Source organism: Branchiostoma floridae, chromosome 17 (genome assembly GCF_000003815.2).
Source record: "Branchiostoma floridae strain S238N-H82 chromosome 17, Bfl_VNyyK, whole genome shotgun sequence".
In the NCBI taxonomy this organism is placed as follows: Eukaryota; Metazoa; Chordata; class Leptocardii; order Amphioxiformes; family Branchiostomatidae; genus Branchiostoma; species Branchiostoma floridae.
In genome coordinates this window covers 7,610,395-7,626,548 of record NC_049995.1, presented here as the reverse complement: position 1 = coordinate 7,626,548, position 16,154 = coordinate 7,610,395, and the positions used below count along the sequence as shown (strand labels likewise).

Sequence of the window (16,154 nt, the reverse complement as noted above, 5' to 3'; positions counted from 1 at the left end):
GGTAGTGACGAAAAGGTGATTTCCTGCACTTGGACGAGCTTAAATTAAAAGGGGTGACGATTGATCATCTACTTTATAAAATGTCATTTTTCTCCCGTAAAAAGTAAAAATTACAACAAAGTATATATTTTTAAGACTAATATTGAAATGCTAACAATATTTTGCCTAGTTTTGATTTGATATTGTTTTTTGATGAAAAAGAATTTAGCCCTAGAAACTTAGCCCCCCTGCAAGTTGCAACGCCCCAAGATGGCAGAAGTGTGTGGGATGTGCAGAAAGTGTGGGAGTTTTGAAGTGTCTCTCCGACCACCTGCGGCCATTATCTGACGGTCAAACTTCTCACAGGTACCTCCACAGGTGAGAATGAACTCTGAAGTCTCAAATGATGAGAAGAAACCCTTGGTTGAGCCAAGGAGGTTAAGCTTTTGAGCTTTTCTCTACATAGATTTTGCCACCTACCCCAACCATCTAAAATTTACATGTGGGTAGCCCCCTGGCTCCAGTCACTGGTCAGCCTATAGTATGTGGACAACATAAGACAAATATGGCTAGGTGGACCTTATAGAGAGAAGAGTCAACACTGCATTCACACGTTAAAGAACCCACCACACCTTTTGAAAATGAGTTTCCCATGCCCCGGTATGCAAACAGAACAGAACAGAACAAATCGTTCTGCCTTGAGTTGGTGATTCACTACTGTACAAATCGGCCGGATGGAGGCCTGGCGAACCTCTGTCTCGTATCAGCCAAACACATAATATGATAGCTGAGGCAACTAGGCTCTGAAGACGTATTTACTTGTACTGTTGTAGTGTTTTCCTGCCTAGATGAGGAAAACCCCATTTGCGATAATGGTCTTTGCGTATCCGCCGTATGAAGATACCCTTTTCCTCTGGTTTTCTGCACGTCCCTGTCTTCCCTGAAGTCTTACCTACTGCTGTTTGCCATCTTCATAAAGCCCTAAGTACTCCACAACGCGACCTGTTACAAATATTCCTCACTGTTCAAACTACCGTACCGCCATCTTGGATGTTCGGCACCATATAATATATTAATGCCACAATCCATTTCTCCCCCCCATCAGGTGATACAGCATCCATGGCTGATGGTGCTGCTGCATCCGGACGTACCACCCCACCACCGGCCCCTCAGGAATCTCCCCCACCCCAGGGGGAAATCCCACCACCCCTGGGGATGGCACAGCCTCATAGCCCAGGTGTTTCAGCTCAACGGTCTTCTGTTGTTGAAACTCAATCAGAAACGCAGTTCCTGGAGACATCCATGAAAAAAACAACCCCACCACCCCAAGGGGCATCATCACCACCCCCAGGGGCAAGGACATTGCACAAAGAGACACCATCACACCACAGGGCCAGACCACAGACCCAGGGGGTAACAGCACCACCCCAGGGGACAACACCACCACCCCAGGGGACAACACCACCACCCCAGGGGATGACACCACTGCTGCAGAAGGGCAGCCCACCATCCCAAGGCATAACAACCCCACCCCAGGGGACTGTAACCCCAGGGGGCCAGGAGGATGGCACGGTTAGAAGGAGCAATCGAGCTGCTATTGCACGGTATGTGTGGCACACAAGCTAGGTACCTTACTGTTCTCCAAGCAGAAGATGACGGTGAAAATCGTGACCTTTTCCTTATATGCCATATTTTTCTATCAGCTATCCCCACCAAAACACAGCATATAAGGAATAGGTCATGATTTTCCCCACCAACCTCTACTTGGAGAGTACCTTACTAACTTACTGTGACTTGTGCCCCAGTCAGAAATTAGTTGGATATGTAGGCGCAACTGCAGGGTGTTCGGCTAGGCTCTATCAAACTGACTACGCTGGCTATCATAGGGAGAATAATTTGCCAGGGGAGTTTTGGTATCAGAAGAGTTGGATTTGAATTTTCTTTCTGAATTTCCTTTCTGAATTTCTTCAATCTTTTATCATGTCTTATTGTCCTGGGATGATTGTTCTAATTTACAATAATCATGCAATGTCGTAGGTAGCACTGTACAAACAGAGGGCATGTGGACTTTTGTGGTGACAGCATCTTGCATTGTTTTCAAGTACACATGCACATTGGTTGTGTATATGACCCCCGTTTGAGGTGAATTCTACCCCCCCCCCCCAATTGTTTACAACTATTTGACAGATCAGGTGATGTAAACACTTAGTATACATATTATACAGCTGTAAAAGTCGCAGTGTGACAGACCTATAGACCATCAAACCTTGACTATCTCTGCATTTAAATGACCACATGACCATTGTGGTCAATTTTTGGTGGACCTTTAGCTTATTTTTCCCATTGACCAAAGTAGTAATTAAATCCCATCTAGACTATGATGACCACCAGTTTCCTGTACTTTTTACATAAATGTCATACCTAGGCTGCAGTAACAAATTATTATTCTATAGATAATAGAGGCCTGTGGCAGTGTGATAACGCTAGAAGCCCTTGTGATAACCCAAGTTATCACTTGGTCTGGAACACTCATGTATCAAACATTATCGCAGCCCAGGTATGTAGTGAATATAGAATACAGCATGGTGTACACATGTATTCTACATTACCCTCAGTGATAGCCCTTTTGTGGAAGCCAATTGAGCCACTTGTGTTGGAAAATTCACCTGTGCAAAATAAAATCCATAACACATACAAATCCAACCAGAGAATCTTCAAGCTACAAATTGCTGGAAAAATTACTTTGACGTGGCATGATTTTAGTCATTTTAGGAATGACTTATAATTACTAGTAAAAGAATGAATGCTTAGTAGACCAATAAAATTTCCCTTTAATTCCAGCATCCTAATAACTTAAGTAATATACATGTAGGTCAATCTTCAAAGCAGCATAATGTAATATATTGAATACATGGCAAAACAATATGGCAGCTATGCCATCCTCTCTCGTCCGTTGTTGAATACATGCCAGGACTGTGTCCAGCTCATGATTTTTTCCACCCACTCATTGTTTGGGATTTCATGTTGTTGATTTTCAGAATTAAATCTAATTTTAAGCTTTAATATTTTCATCAATTTCATGTCAACTGAAGTTCAGGCATTTTGGATGGATGGTATGGAATTTTTGTCCCCCCAACAAGTAAATTTCCATCCCAGGATGGAAGAATGGGTCCTGGAGACAGCCCTAATACATGCCCATATGGACACAAAAAAAAATGGCTGAAAATCTGCCTCCCAGTGGTTGACATAGGGCGAGTCTATAGGATCGTTTGACTGGTTGGTTTATTCCTCTTTCATAGATATGTATGTTTTTAGTTTTAGGTGTGGCAAAGTTGGAATTATTTTCAGTTCTGCTTCTGTTTAAGTAATAAGTGTACATGTATATCAAATAATCAAGACATGTTTTTCACTCAGTCAAGGTTTGTCTTGAATGGTACTGTACAAAATAATTTCAATATATATATATTTGTGTACTATGTATATAACTTCCTATAGCCAGATCTGTAAAATGTAGACCATTTTATGCTTGGATTTTGTTTCACCAATGTGTTATACATGTACTGTACTAGTAAATGCACCATTATGAGCAGCAAAACACCACTGGTAGATACAAATGTGTGCTTTGGATGTTTGCCAGAACCTTTGGATTATAGTCAAAATGGTGAACATGGACTGAGCTTATCCAAGAAATATGGTGCCTTTTCCAGGAGTGCCCATGGCTTACTGAACTAATCCTTTTTAAAGCTGCCAGTGCAAGAAATAATCAGGATTATTTTTAGAATTTTGTCCCCACAATTTAGGTTTCTGTTCCCATTGTAACATTTGGTCTTAGTGGTAGGATTTGGGCATTTACCTATACGTCAAGGTGACGCATCTATGCTATGCACTCTCACCAATATAGCCAAGGACCAGGGTTCAGTGTACAGTTTGATGTGATCTTTATTACTACGACCGATTGTATACAGTTTAGGCAAGTGAACGGATGTGATGATATAATACTACAACTAATACAAGTGATACAAGATACGATACCTGGACAGAGTTGCGGCGGATGATACTAACTAACCCGGTTAACTAAACTACGGCGGCGGAAGGTGCGGATGTCCTTGTCCCTGGGTCTGCTTCTAGTCTAACTAGCGCGTACCGCGTCTTATATTACATCAATTGGAGGCGGAGCTTACGCGAGCGCTGCGGGGCGTGGCCTAGCTGACGTCAGGGCGCGCCCATGGTCACGTGCTCTCACCACGTGACCCCCTGGGCCGCCCAACGTAATAACAGACTTGCTACACCATCCCCCCCGCAACGCTTAATGATGCTCCCGCATCATTTAACATATCTCAGTAAGATTGAACTAACCACAGGCCATGTTGCTCCCCCCTGCACGATTCAGCCAATCAGGACTCGCCATGTCAAATGATTGACAGGTGAGTTGGATAAGTACAGATGAAGAGAGAAAAAAAAAATTATCGCATCGACTCAGATACGACTGGTCTTTCAATCTCATGAGGCTACATGTAGGTAATGCTCATCCCTATTTTTCTCTAACACCCTTGTTATCATTTTCAGGGGATGTCTGTGAAACCGGTGCATTTGCTGTGCATTTTCAGTTGATTCACAACACAGACGGCATCACAACACTTGACAACTTATTTTCTATTCCTCTCTCAACTCCCAGGCAGTCAGCCTGTATGGGTCAAGCTAATACTGCTCCATCCTACGAGGTGAATTTAAGGCCATGACTTGTGGCGTCTATCTATACATGTATCCACAGAGGTCTGTCTGACTACATAACCATTAGAGGCCCTGTCAAGGGTTTCTACAAGTGTTTTCTCTCTCTTTCTTTTCTAGGGAATCAAGGAACAAGAGAATTTTCCATGGAATCAACTGATAACATACTGTTACATCTATTGTGACCTTCCAGCATACAGTTTTATTAATGGCTTTTCCATTGAGTCTCAATCTTCAATATAGCTGACTGGGTTTCCAACCAATATCCAGGTCATAATGGCTGACAAGCCCCCCTCCCCCTTTCCCGAATTCAACCTCCTTGGCTTATACAAGCATGGTATGCCTACAGCGCAGTCAGTACTCTTACATGTAACTGGAGATACACGCAGTTCTAAGTGTTCCAAATACAGGAATCTCTGCATATTATTAAGTTGGAAAAACAAGCAGTACAGCGCTACAGAACCGGGGCTGTCTCCAAGACCTGTCTGTCCGTCCTGGGACCGAAATTTGCTTGTTGGGACGGACAAAAAATCTGAACTCTACTATAACAGCAAGACATGTATGTTACCGCCCATTTCCAAGCTAATGCTGAATGCATAGGATGATCGATCAAGCTGATGAAAAAGAATGATGAAAGGACAGTCAGGCCCCGGGGTTCACAAGCAAATTGTTTTACAGTTTGGAACATTTATATGTGATCCAGTCAAACATATGTGTAACCTGTCAAACATGTTGATCGAGTCAGTAATACTAGTACTCAGTACCCAAAGCAAGCCACCTGTAAATATGTGTGATAGTGATACCTTTGCAAGTCTTATTATTAAAAATGGTCAGACAATTTAACTAGCTCTGTTTCCCCAGCTATTACTTTGTGAGACCCACAAACAAATTCTTACATTTCCTTGATACTGGCTTTATCTTAGTGTGAAACAAGAAAGACAAGAAAACAGTGATTTGAAAAAAAAATTCTATCCTCCATTTTAACAAAACCTTCCCGGTTCCGGAGATAGAAGTTTATTTATAGCCCTTTCTAACCTTCCTAAAGGACACACTAAGTAAAATGGTGAAGGTCATCGTTATACATGTAGATGGTTGTCTAGATTGTGGGTGGAACAAAAAACAATGTAGATATGCAGGGCCAGAATACGCTAGAGTAAGATTGACATCAGTCGCATTATCAATACATGCACATTTAGATTTATGATAGTGTTATATGATTTGGGACATGAAGAGATTCATGGTAAAATGCCTGAATGATATTAATCAGTCCAGGACCTTTGTTTTACAAAATTGGTCAACTGGCTTTTGGCAAAACTGAGGTTTGCAAATTCTAGAATGGGTTCTTAATTTAGATTTCTTGTTATCTGTAGGTCAGGACTACACTTTCCGTGTATAGTATACTGTAAATGCATAAACTTTTGCGGTGGTATAATCATCATGGTTTTCGCGGCGGCCGCTTCACCGCGAATTTAAATCCGCCGCGAACATTGTTCCATGGCAGTAAGAGACTACAGTGCATCGGGTGCTAACACGAAATTTAAACCACTGCAAAAAGTCTATTTTCCCGCTACTGCAAAATTAAATCTCAGCGAACTTGAATGCATTTACAGTGGTAGGCAGTAGATAGATAATTGTTAGACTGTTTGAACAAGTATGCATGACTCATCAGTATTGGAATGGTTTATACTGATATAGCCACATTGCATTACCGGTAGTGCCTAATGACTTGTTTAAAGGTTGTATTCCAGATAATCAACAAAGCTGAAATAGTAACAGAGTATAGATTGAAAAGACTGCAATCACTCAGTCAAATCCTGTGATTTGTGATACCCAAACAACTGCCCCTCAGGGATAAACAAGTCCACTAGCCCTATAGTCCCGGGCAAGTGAAAATGCCAATCGGGCAAGTGCATGTCCTTCCCCACTTGCCCGATCGGACAAGTTAGCTTTTCTCCATTGAGTGAGATTTTGATGTACTTGCTACTTTTCAAAGTCATGGCATCAAGCAATGATTAACACAGAAAATAGAGCCAATAACAAAAATTCCATTGAATTTGAAGGCCATGAATATACATAAAAAAATGTCATTTAGATTTCGGGCAAGTAAAAAGTTGGTTCGGGCAAGTAAATTTTTTAAGTACGTACTTGCCCGATAGGACAAGTCAATTTTAGAAAACTTGTCCAACCCTATGGCCCCTTTTTCTCTGCTGTTTTACCTTGTGTCTAGACACACTGTGCCCTGGTGTACTGACCTCCTCCATTCCAGAATTACCCAGGATCCAACAGCTCAAAGGCTGTCAGCCAATCAGAAGCCTTCATGTTGTTTGATTGACACCTCCACAAGAGCTCTCTGGAAGACATGGTTTCTTTACTTGATAGTATTCTACAGTAGAAGCCGCTTAATTGCACATCCCATTTGCCAGTGCATTTCGTGCAAATATCCGAATGGTGCAACAAAGTGAAGTTATTAAGCGGGATTTGGGGACTTCGTGCAATTAACAGAAGTGTGCAATTACCTGTTGTGCAGTTAACTGGCTTCTACTACAGTAGTACTGTAATTCACTTTGTCTTCTCAGTACCAAACTTTCACGGTCTGAGAAAATTTAACTTGTTCTCAGAACTAGATGTTCACGGTGAATGAATTATTTGTTATTGTCACTAAGACGAATTATTTGTTATCGGTAATGATAAGTTCACGTTACAGTTGTCACTGTGAAAACCGTGAACATAAAAGTACATTGAAACTAGAAAGGCAACATTTTTGAAAAAAATGCAGGATGTGGGCGAAGGGAAAAGAAAGGAAAAATCGCAAGAAAAGAAACAACTAGAATGACAACATTTTCGCGAAAATGCAGCAAGTCTTTCCCGTGGCCTTTTTTGAAGTTTAAGTCAAACTATCTTACACACAATAGTAATTGCCAGTAGGTGCCCCGTATTCTCGGTTCACCCCTATTCTCGGCCTTTACCTGACGTCACGGGTTGTGCTGTGTAGCAATTATAAAGCTGAAATTCATGATCAGGTTCAGGTCCGGTACCGTACCGTAGCCTCCATTCCAAATTTGACTTAACGCCGCAAGCGACAGACATCGACGATACAGTATTTGGCTGCCGGTATGGTCCGAGGCGTTGACGAGCCCCCCCTCCCCACATGGACCGTCCGACCGTTTAAACGCAGTCTTTTGAGGGCAATTAAAAGATAAATAAAAAGGCGTGTAAACTGAACGATGCTCTGTTTGCAAGATAAAATTGTTGTAAATATCAAAAAAGAAAAAAAAAAAGGACAACTAAAAGAAAGTTGTTCCCGCCCGGAATCGAACCAGGGTTGACCTAGCGAAAAAAGCGCACACGTAGCTGGTGCTTTAGCCATTCGGCCAAGTTTGCCGTAACGTTATTGCCGGCATTTTAACAGGTACATGTATACAAATGCAATGCGTAGCTTGAACACGTCCGTTCACTGTTTAATTTGCAAGATTCCAACCAAGGTCCCATTTTCTGAAGATAATGTTAATCTGTGCAAATTTATCAATCTTGTTCATTCCGTGGCGGGCAACTTCTTCCTTGAGCGCCTGTTTGGTCGAATGCATGGCCGATTTACTGCCGCGTCTCAGCTGCTATTATAAAACTGGATGCCGAATGACATTTTGTGTTCTCTGCGTTGATAGGTCCAGCTCTGACGTACACCCGAGACAGTCTGAATTTAGGCCAATCAAAAAGCTGGGAACGCGGAGTATTTGCTAACAGCTTCCATTTTTCTGAGTTTTGATTGGCTATTATCAAAATGGATGCCGATTGTGTCCTGCGCGTTGATAGGTTCACCTCTGACGTACAACCGAGAAAGTGCGACTTTAGGCCAATCAAAAAGCTTGAAACATGGAGTACATGGAGGCTTCCATTTGTTTCTGATTTCCGGTGAAATACTTGTAAGAAAACTATATGTGTGGCTTCGCCCACATAAAAATCAGGAATTACAGTATATTTGACAGGTGGTTAGTATGATCACATTATACTAATACATACATATAAGTACAGGTAAACCTGCCAACCCTACAACATTTACATAGTAGTTAAATCAAGGTCACCGACAAACTTCTTCCTTGATGCAATATTTACAGGTTTGCTAAAGGGTATTTTATTTGGCGAATCTTAATACCTAGCTATAGATTTCTAACCTTCATCGACGTCAAACATGTATTGTTTGTACTCATTTGATTTACTAATGTTTCCTTGTATCACTGTGCTTTTACTAAGTATATCACAGGAAGAACCTATATAATATATATATTTATACATATATATATATATATATATATGTATTATATATACTGATTAGAAAATTAACAGATTATTTAATCAGGCATTCACACGTTTTGGCGCTTGCAGGTGGAAGAAAATAACAAGAGTGAAGTAGAGTAGAGTTTATAGTAATTTCTACCAAGTTTTACAGCCAAAATCGCATATGTGCAAATAACGTTGTAGGATTTTAAAACGCCAGTGTAAGCCTAATACTGCACCAAACGGATTTCTTTGTAGTGAAATGGACCATTGCTATGCGTCATACTGAATCAGGTCCAGGTTCAGGTCCGGACCTGGACCTGATCCTCTGGACCTGAACCGGACCTGGACCTGAAGTTTCTGTACCGGTACCCAGCCCTAATACATACCCATGCTATGTGACCTCAATGCATTTTATGCTGGTCCCTTAATTTTACTGATAACGACAAAATTTCCTACAAGTTACAGAGAAACAATCACGTCTGATGCTTTGTCTTTTCTAGACTATTGGCTGAGTTCCATGTTGTGTAGTTTGCCCTGATCTACAGTCCCTGGGCTGGTTTAACTCAGTTGAGGAGTCAGCCAATCAGAGGCCAGCAAGTCACATGATTGGCAGCAGTGTTGGACAGGAGGAGAGGAGTTCAGTGTGGTAGCCATGTTGTCTGGCATGTGTATGAAGGGGTTCTTTCACTATCAGGTATTCTAACTGGAAGTTCATGAAGTATTGTTGTAAGGGCAATGCTGGTATACAACGTACTTATATTTGATATGTAGACAAAGCCTATCCTGTAGTATACGTTTGCTGATATATACATATATTTAAGTCATATAGGAATTTAGATTTGACTATAAGTTGTGCACTAAATACATGTTTAGATTGAACACATTGAACAACTGGAGATGCCTTGTGGTTGGCTGTATTTCTTATTTTTGATGAGTTGATTATGATTTTGCAGGATAGAGACTATCCAGGATTTGAACCCTGTGAGATTTGACATCACTTTGTTTCAGGGTTTTGACATACAGCAGACCTAAGTGATGATAAGTCACTGGAATTGTGACCACAACCTCTTAACAATTGGACGTATCCCCACTCATCCTCTGCTCGTCACCATTTCAGACGTATTTCCCACATCCATAATATATTATCGTTCTATCTGCAGCTGTGTTGCACCATCCCAGTTACTAATGCTAGGCTGCCATACAAATCTCTTTGTGCAACTACTATGGCGTAGTGTGCGTAGTCCAGTGGTTAGCGTCCCTGATTCTGGAACTAGAAGCTGTGAGTTCGATTCCGGCTGTGTCGCTCACTCAACATGCATGTGTACTTTAAGCCGTTTTCCACTGTTTATATTGTGCTTGTCGAAAAGGAAATTTCCCCTGTACAATATATGAACCTGTAAATACTGTACATATATAGCATCTGTCCTCTCTGTCATGACCAGTGGAAAACTAGCTCTTCAGTGAGCTAAAACTGGATTGAGAGCACTTCCTTGGTTACACACCATTTTACAGAGAGAGACAGAAACAACAAAGGCTGGGACATTATTGCTATTCCCACCATCTTGTTACAGTGTGTGTTCGCAAGTTTGGGACGACGTAACATAAAGTAAATTTTATGTTGATTGGTTTGATATACCTGTACAATAAGCTACAGTGTATATAACAAGCAGTTTTACATTTGTATAGATTTTACAGGTATGTCATGTTGGTTGTAATGGTTTTGCCCTCAGGACATGACTGTCAGATTTTACAGACCTGAGTTACATGTATGCCATAGGATCCCCCCTGGTGACTTTGTTATGATTGTTAACAAGGGAAGTTAAAACACCATTTACTGTAATGCCTTTAAGTTTTTGGGAATTAGAATTTTATAGGATAAAATGAAATGTTTTCAATGGTTTTTAGTAGTAGTAATACATATGAAAGAGGTTGGGGATAGGCAGGTCAACAAGCATCTTTGCAGTTGTTTTAAGTATTTGGTGAAGAGGTTACCATGATAACTGGAACATATAATAACCACTGCAATAATTTCAACATGTACCCCTAGCAAGGGGTAAAGATATAGAAGTAGGCATGTCGGTTGGACCAGTTTCTTGTCTTAATCTTAAAAGGGCTTTGCCGTTTCAAATTTGAAGAAGGGACAGGAATCCTTCATTCAGTGATCATAATCTGTTGTAGAAAACCTTCTATAGATTGTATTGAATACATGTCAAGAAATTATACATGGGTCAGCCAGCCAGCAGAGACCTTTTTGTAACATATGCCTTGGAAACAGTCTGACCCTCAGCCTACATTACATATCCTAATTCCCCCACTTTGTGTTAGAATCTCCCAATGACCCCTTAATGACTTTTTAGGTGGAAATACTCTATCTTCTGATCAGCTACTTTAACCTCAATGAAACCAGAGGTACTATTTTAGGTGTGTTATAGGTTTGTCGCTTTCTGTTTTCTCGCTTATATGTATATATTTGTACCTTCCATACAGAACTAAACAGGAGATAAAGAATGCTGTAGCCCAGCTGAGCAAGATGGAGGGTCAAAACAAGAGGCCAAAAGGTCAGTAACTACATGGTTTGTTTTGTTGACCTTTATAAGTATGTTTCTTCCAGGCTTGAAAGATTATACTCTCGTATGCTAGTTTGCAAGTTGTCTAAAATTCTACAGGCAATGGCTTTTCCCCAAAAAGACTGATTTTGGCTACAAACTTGCTCAGTCACAAAACATCTTTATACCATAAAACATACTGAACCTTTTGGTACACAACTCATACTTGGAAATTTTATGGTGGTTTTATGTTCATAGTTTTCACAGTGACTGCTTTACTACTTAAGCTGTGTTTCCGTCACTGTACAATATGTCTATTTGTGACTATATGACGCTGTCATGAATGTTTATCCACCGTTAACACTCTATTCTCTACTTAAATTCAATCACTGCGAACTCAAAAAAGCATTTTTAGTTTTTGTTCAGACAATTATCAACATATAACATATATCAATGTGATATTGAGCAGTTAAACACTAAAAAATTTATGTGATTTCCCAGAATCCCCTGGTGGCAGCCATGACAGTTTGAAGCGGAAGAGTCCACCTGAGGAGAGCGGAGAGGGGAGGAGCCAGGACAGGAATCATTCCAAAAGTGCCAAGAAGAAAAAGAAGCGACCGTCGTCTCCATATACCAAACCTCCCCCTCCAATCAACCAGGACAAAGTGAGCAACTGTTCAGAATTCTTTTTATTTGTTGTTTGTAAATGAGTAAGGTTAGTTTCTTGCATAGGATTCACATGCTTGAAAAAATGCTGCAGTTTGAAAGAAACTGCTAGGGGGTTGCATGCCTCGCAGTGTTTGCTTACTTTTTGAATTGAAATTGGATAATGACATCTTTTTATGTATTTAATCACTTTAAGTAATGGATCTTAAAAGGAAATAATCATAAAATCAAAAATTGTTCACAAAAGAGGTAGCATACAAACATTTAAAAAACAGAATGTTCTTCCTGATTTTGCTGCCCTTTGAACTATGTAACCTTTGTCCTCTGACCTGTAGGACTCCAGGAATGACTTCTACTGTTGGCTGTGTCATCGGGAGGGGTCGGTGTTGTGCTGTGAACTTTGCCCCCGGGTGTACCACACCCGCTGCCTCAAACTGACCCAGGAGCCTGATGGAGACTGGGTCTGTCCTGCGTGTGAGGTGGGTCAGAGGTTACCCACGAGCAACTTGTTATAAGTTGGGTCATGGTTTTAACTGCGGAAGGTCAAAGGCGAAGGCCCCTAACTTGTAAACTGTATAGGCATGTTTTGTTTTCATCACAGGGGCCTTCAACTTTGACATGTCCCCACAATGTATTACACTGCAGCATCAAACCTAGAGGTAGTAGGTATATTTATTGAGTATAAATGATTTTGTAATTTTGCAAAGTAGACAAATTCAGGCTGGTATTGTTAGCTCTGGCCAAATTTACTAAGAAATAGAATCCTCCCCCTTTTTTACTGTATTTAGATATAACCATTTCTGGAAAGCTTCTAGTAACCCATGCATAATTTTATAACGTTTGTAGAAAGTTGATACATGTCAGAGAGTAAACTAGACCCATTTAGATGTTTATGTAAAAAATTCATATGGATAGTTTTTTTTTCTTTGCACGAGTTGGTTGAACCTTAAGATATGTTTACTTGAACAGTTTATTTGGTATATTTCATTGCTCCTTTTTTGGTTTGAATTTACATGTAAAAAAATTCTCAATAGTCTGTGTGTTACTGTTGATCCCTGTAGAAAATCATGTCAGCAGAGTGTGTGGATACCCAGTCCAAGGCCATGGGGATGGTGTCTGTAGAACAACTGTCCAAACTACTGCTGCACTCACTGCAGAGGATGAAACATTCAGGGGTCAGTATCTCTATTATTCTAACTGTATACAAATGTAATTTATTTCACTTGGTATTTTTTATAGTACAATTTACTTCCTGAAATCGTATGCTCTGGTTGGAAAATGTGGAAAATGCATTGTCTTGTGAAGCACATAAAAGTTCTTCTGTAATGACTGTGACTGTGCTATGATTGTTTTGTTGGATTTCATCACATACATAATCACATAAACCTACTGCAAACATTTCCCATTCAACAATAAAACCTTGCATGGCACTTTGAACTGCGAACTTGAAAGCACCCCAAAACTATCAATTTTCTCTGTACCTCAAAATCAAATTGCCACAAACATTTGCCTTTTTGTTGTACAACATGAATCCTTCCGTATTGCCCAAGGATGGATTGCAACCGTGGGTGATACGGAATTTACCATGTTATTGAATTTCTTACCAACCCATGAAAATATGTATTACAGTTGGAAATGCACCAGTTCTGTATCAACTCTGTAACTTACAGGAGTGAAAATGGAAATGAATAGTAGTTCCTGATTTCACTGTTTCAAGTTCACTGTAAAAACTTTGAAAGTAAAACTACCACAAGTATTACAAGATTTCAGTATTATAAGTTCATTGATTTGACATTGCAGTTTTAGACATCTTTTCGTTTGTAATTATTATCATTTGGAAGCAGTATCAACTTCATTATGTTCTCTTTCTTTTTCTTTCCCTCTTTGTACTTTTGTTTTTTTTCTATCTCTCCCTTTTCTTTTTTGCTTTCATATTCCCTCCTTGCTTGCTTTGCTTTATCATAAATTGACATTAAACAAAAACAGCATTCATCTACAAAGGTATGTACTATAAATGCAGAAATGTTCGCGGTGGATTAATATTTTTTATCATGGTATTTGACTGCAGTCTATGGTGTTACCGTGAACTTAAATCCACTGCGAAAAATCCCTTTTCCCACTACCGCGAAATTCAATCCCCGCAAACTTAAATGCATTTACAGTATTTTGCATAAAGCAGTCAGCGTCTTTTCAGATACTAATGAGTATATGGTAATGCTTGTGGCTGAATGTGCTGCTACCTTTCCCCTCAGGCCGAGCCATTTCAGAACCCAGTAGACCCCGAACAGGCCCCAAACTACAGGGAGTACATTTTCCATCCTATGGACCTCAGCACTCTGGAGAAGGTGGGCACCATTGACTTTTATTCATTGTAATCAGTTGGTGTGTTGTGAATATTGTTGGAAGGTGGGAGTGGTGTAATAGGATACTTAGAGAATTGGAAGTATGGTTTGTCTTGGGTCCAGTGGTGTTGTAAGGCATTGTTATTAGTTGATGTGTTTGTTTGTTTGTCTTGGTGTGCGTCCACAATGTTTCAGAGTGGCATGCTGGCAGGATATAAGATAGAAGTGGTGTAATAGGATACTTGGAGAATTGAAAGTATGGTATTGCCTGGTTCCAGTGGTGTTGGAGTTGAGAGCCAAGATGACTCATGCAAACACCCTCACATTAATGTCAGGTTGTTAATGTTAGGAATACTAGTAACCGCCTAGAGCTGATTTTTGTTTATCTTCTCTTAAATGAATTGTTCATTGCCACGTTATAAATGAGTACAATGATAAAACAAAAAGAATTTGAATGGGAGTCTAGAAAACTAAAGTACTGTACAGACAGTGTGTTCATTTTCAAATTTTAAAAGAATGAATTTATAACAATTCACTATCTTCTCTAGCCTGGATACTAGGGCTGGGTACCGGTACAGAAAATTCAGGTCCAGGTCCGGTTCAGGTCCAAAGGATCAGGTCCAGGTCTGGACCTGAACCTGGACCTGATTCAGTATGACTCATACCAATTGTCCATTTCACTACAAAGAAATATGTTTGGCGGAGTATTAGACTTACACTGGCGTTTTAAAATCCTACAATGCTAACTGCACCTGTACGATTGACTGTAAACCTTGGTAGAAATTACTATAAACTCTACTCTACTTCACTCTTGTCATTTTCTTCCAACTGCAAGCGCCAAAACGTGTGAATGCCTGATAAAATAATATGTTAATTTTCTAATCGGTCCAACATCCGGTCCACCTAATTTTTTCAGGTCCGGTTTTTCTGGACCGGTCCAATAAGAAAAACCGGTTTTGTACCGGTACGCTGTACCGATACCCAGCCCTACTGGATACCATACCCCAACCTCAAAAATATCTTTCAAAAATATCTTTTGTGTTGGGGTCTGGCAGGATGGCTGTAGAAATGTTCTCGAAGGCCCTTGATCAGAGGGAGGAGAACCTAAGATTTATGACCACTCACACCACAGGTAGCCAGCTACAACACACCACAGTTGGTCAGCAGGCTATCACAGTAGCGAATCAGGTACTTGGTGGCCACTGTTATGGATTTAAAAAATACAGTTGGGGGTCTTTAACCAATCATGGTAGGGGTGTAGTACCTCCTGCTGATCCTGCTGCTGTTCTATTGGTGGAGTTTTTTGCCCACTTTAAGGGGCAAAATTGAGAACCCGGCCTATGCCATCCGTCCAGACCCCTGCACGATAGATACTCGAAATCGGGCTGGGGTTTGGTAACCAGGCTATATCTTCTCCTATAGAACATCAAGAAGAACAAGTATGGGTGTACCCAGGCCTTCATTGCTGACACCAAGTGGATCCTGCACAACTGTATCATCTTCAATGGCTCTAACAACAAGCTCACAACCAGTGCCAGGATGATTGTGAGGATCTGTGAACATGAGGTATAGGCTGCAGTTTGGGTCTGAACTGCCAGGTGGCATGCATGCACTACCA

General features: G+C 40.5%; 1 protein-coding gene across 14 annotated transcripts in view; it reads left to right on the top strand.

Annotated features, from left to right (window-relative positions):
- The first annotated feature begins 27 nt into the window (after positions 1-27).
- The window catches only part of LOC118404845 (protein kinase C-binding protein 1-like), a 31,498-nt gene continuing 15,371 nt past the window's right edge, over positions 28-16,154 (top strand). For 13 of the 14 annotated variants that reach the window (XM_035804223.1, XM_035804217.1, XM_035804222.1 and 10 more), the window contains exons 1-8: positions 28-357; positions 1,085-1,583; positions 11,470-11,540; positions 12,030-12,193; positions 12,530-12,673; positions 13,256-13,369; positions 14,447-14,539; positions 15,959-16,102. In XM_035804223.1, coding sequence (XP_035660116.1) covers positions 1,099-1,583; positions 11,470-11,540; positions 12,030-12,193; positions 12,530-12,673; positions 13,256-13,369; positions 14,447-14,539; positions 15,959-16,102 — 1,215 coding nt within the window. In that variant the 5' untranslated portion in view covers positions 28-357; positions 1,085-1,098. Of the gene's footprint in view, positions 358-1,084; positions 1,584-9,563; positions 9,677-11,469; positions 11,541-12,029; positions 12,194-12,529; positions 12,674-13,255; positions 13,370-14,446; positions 14,540-15,958; positions 16,103-16,154 lie in introns of those variants that run through there. The other variant, XM_035804227.1, reaches the window with a different exon arrangement.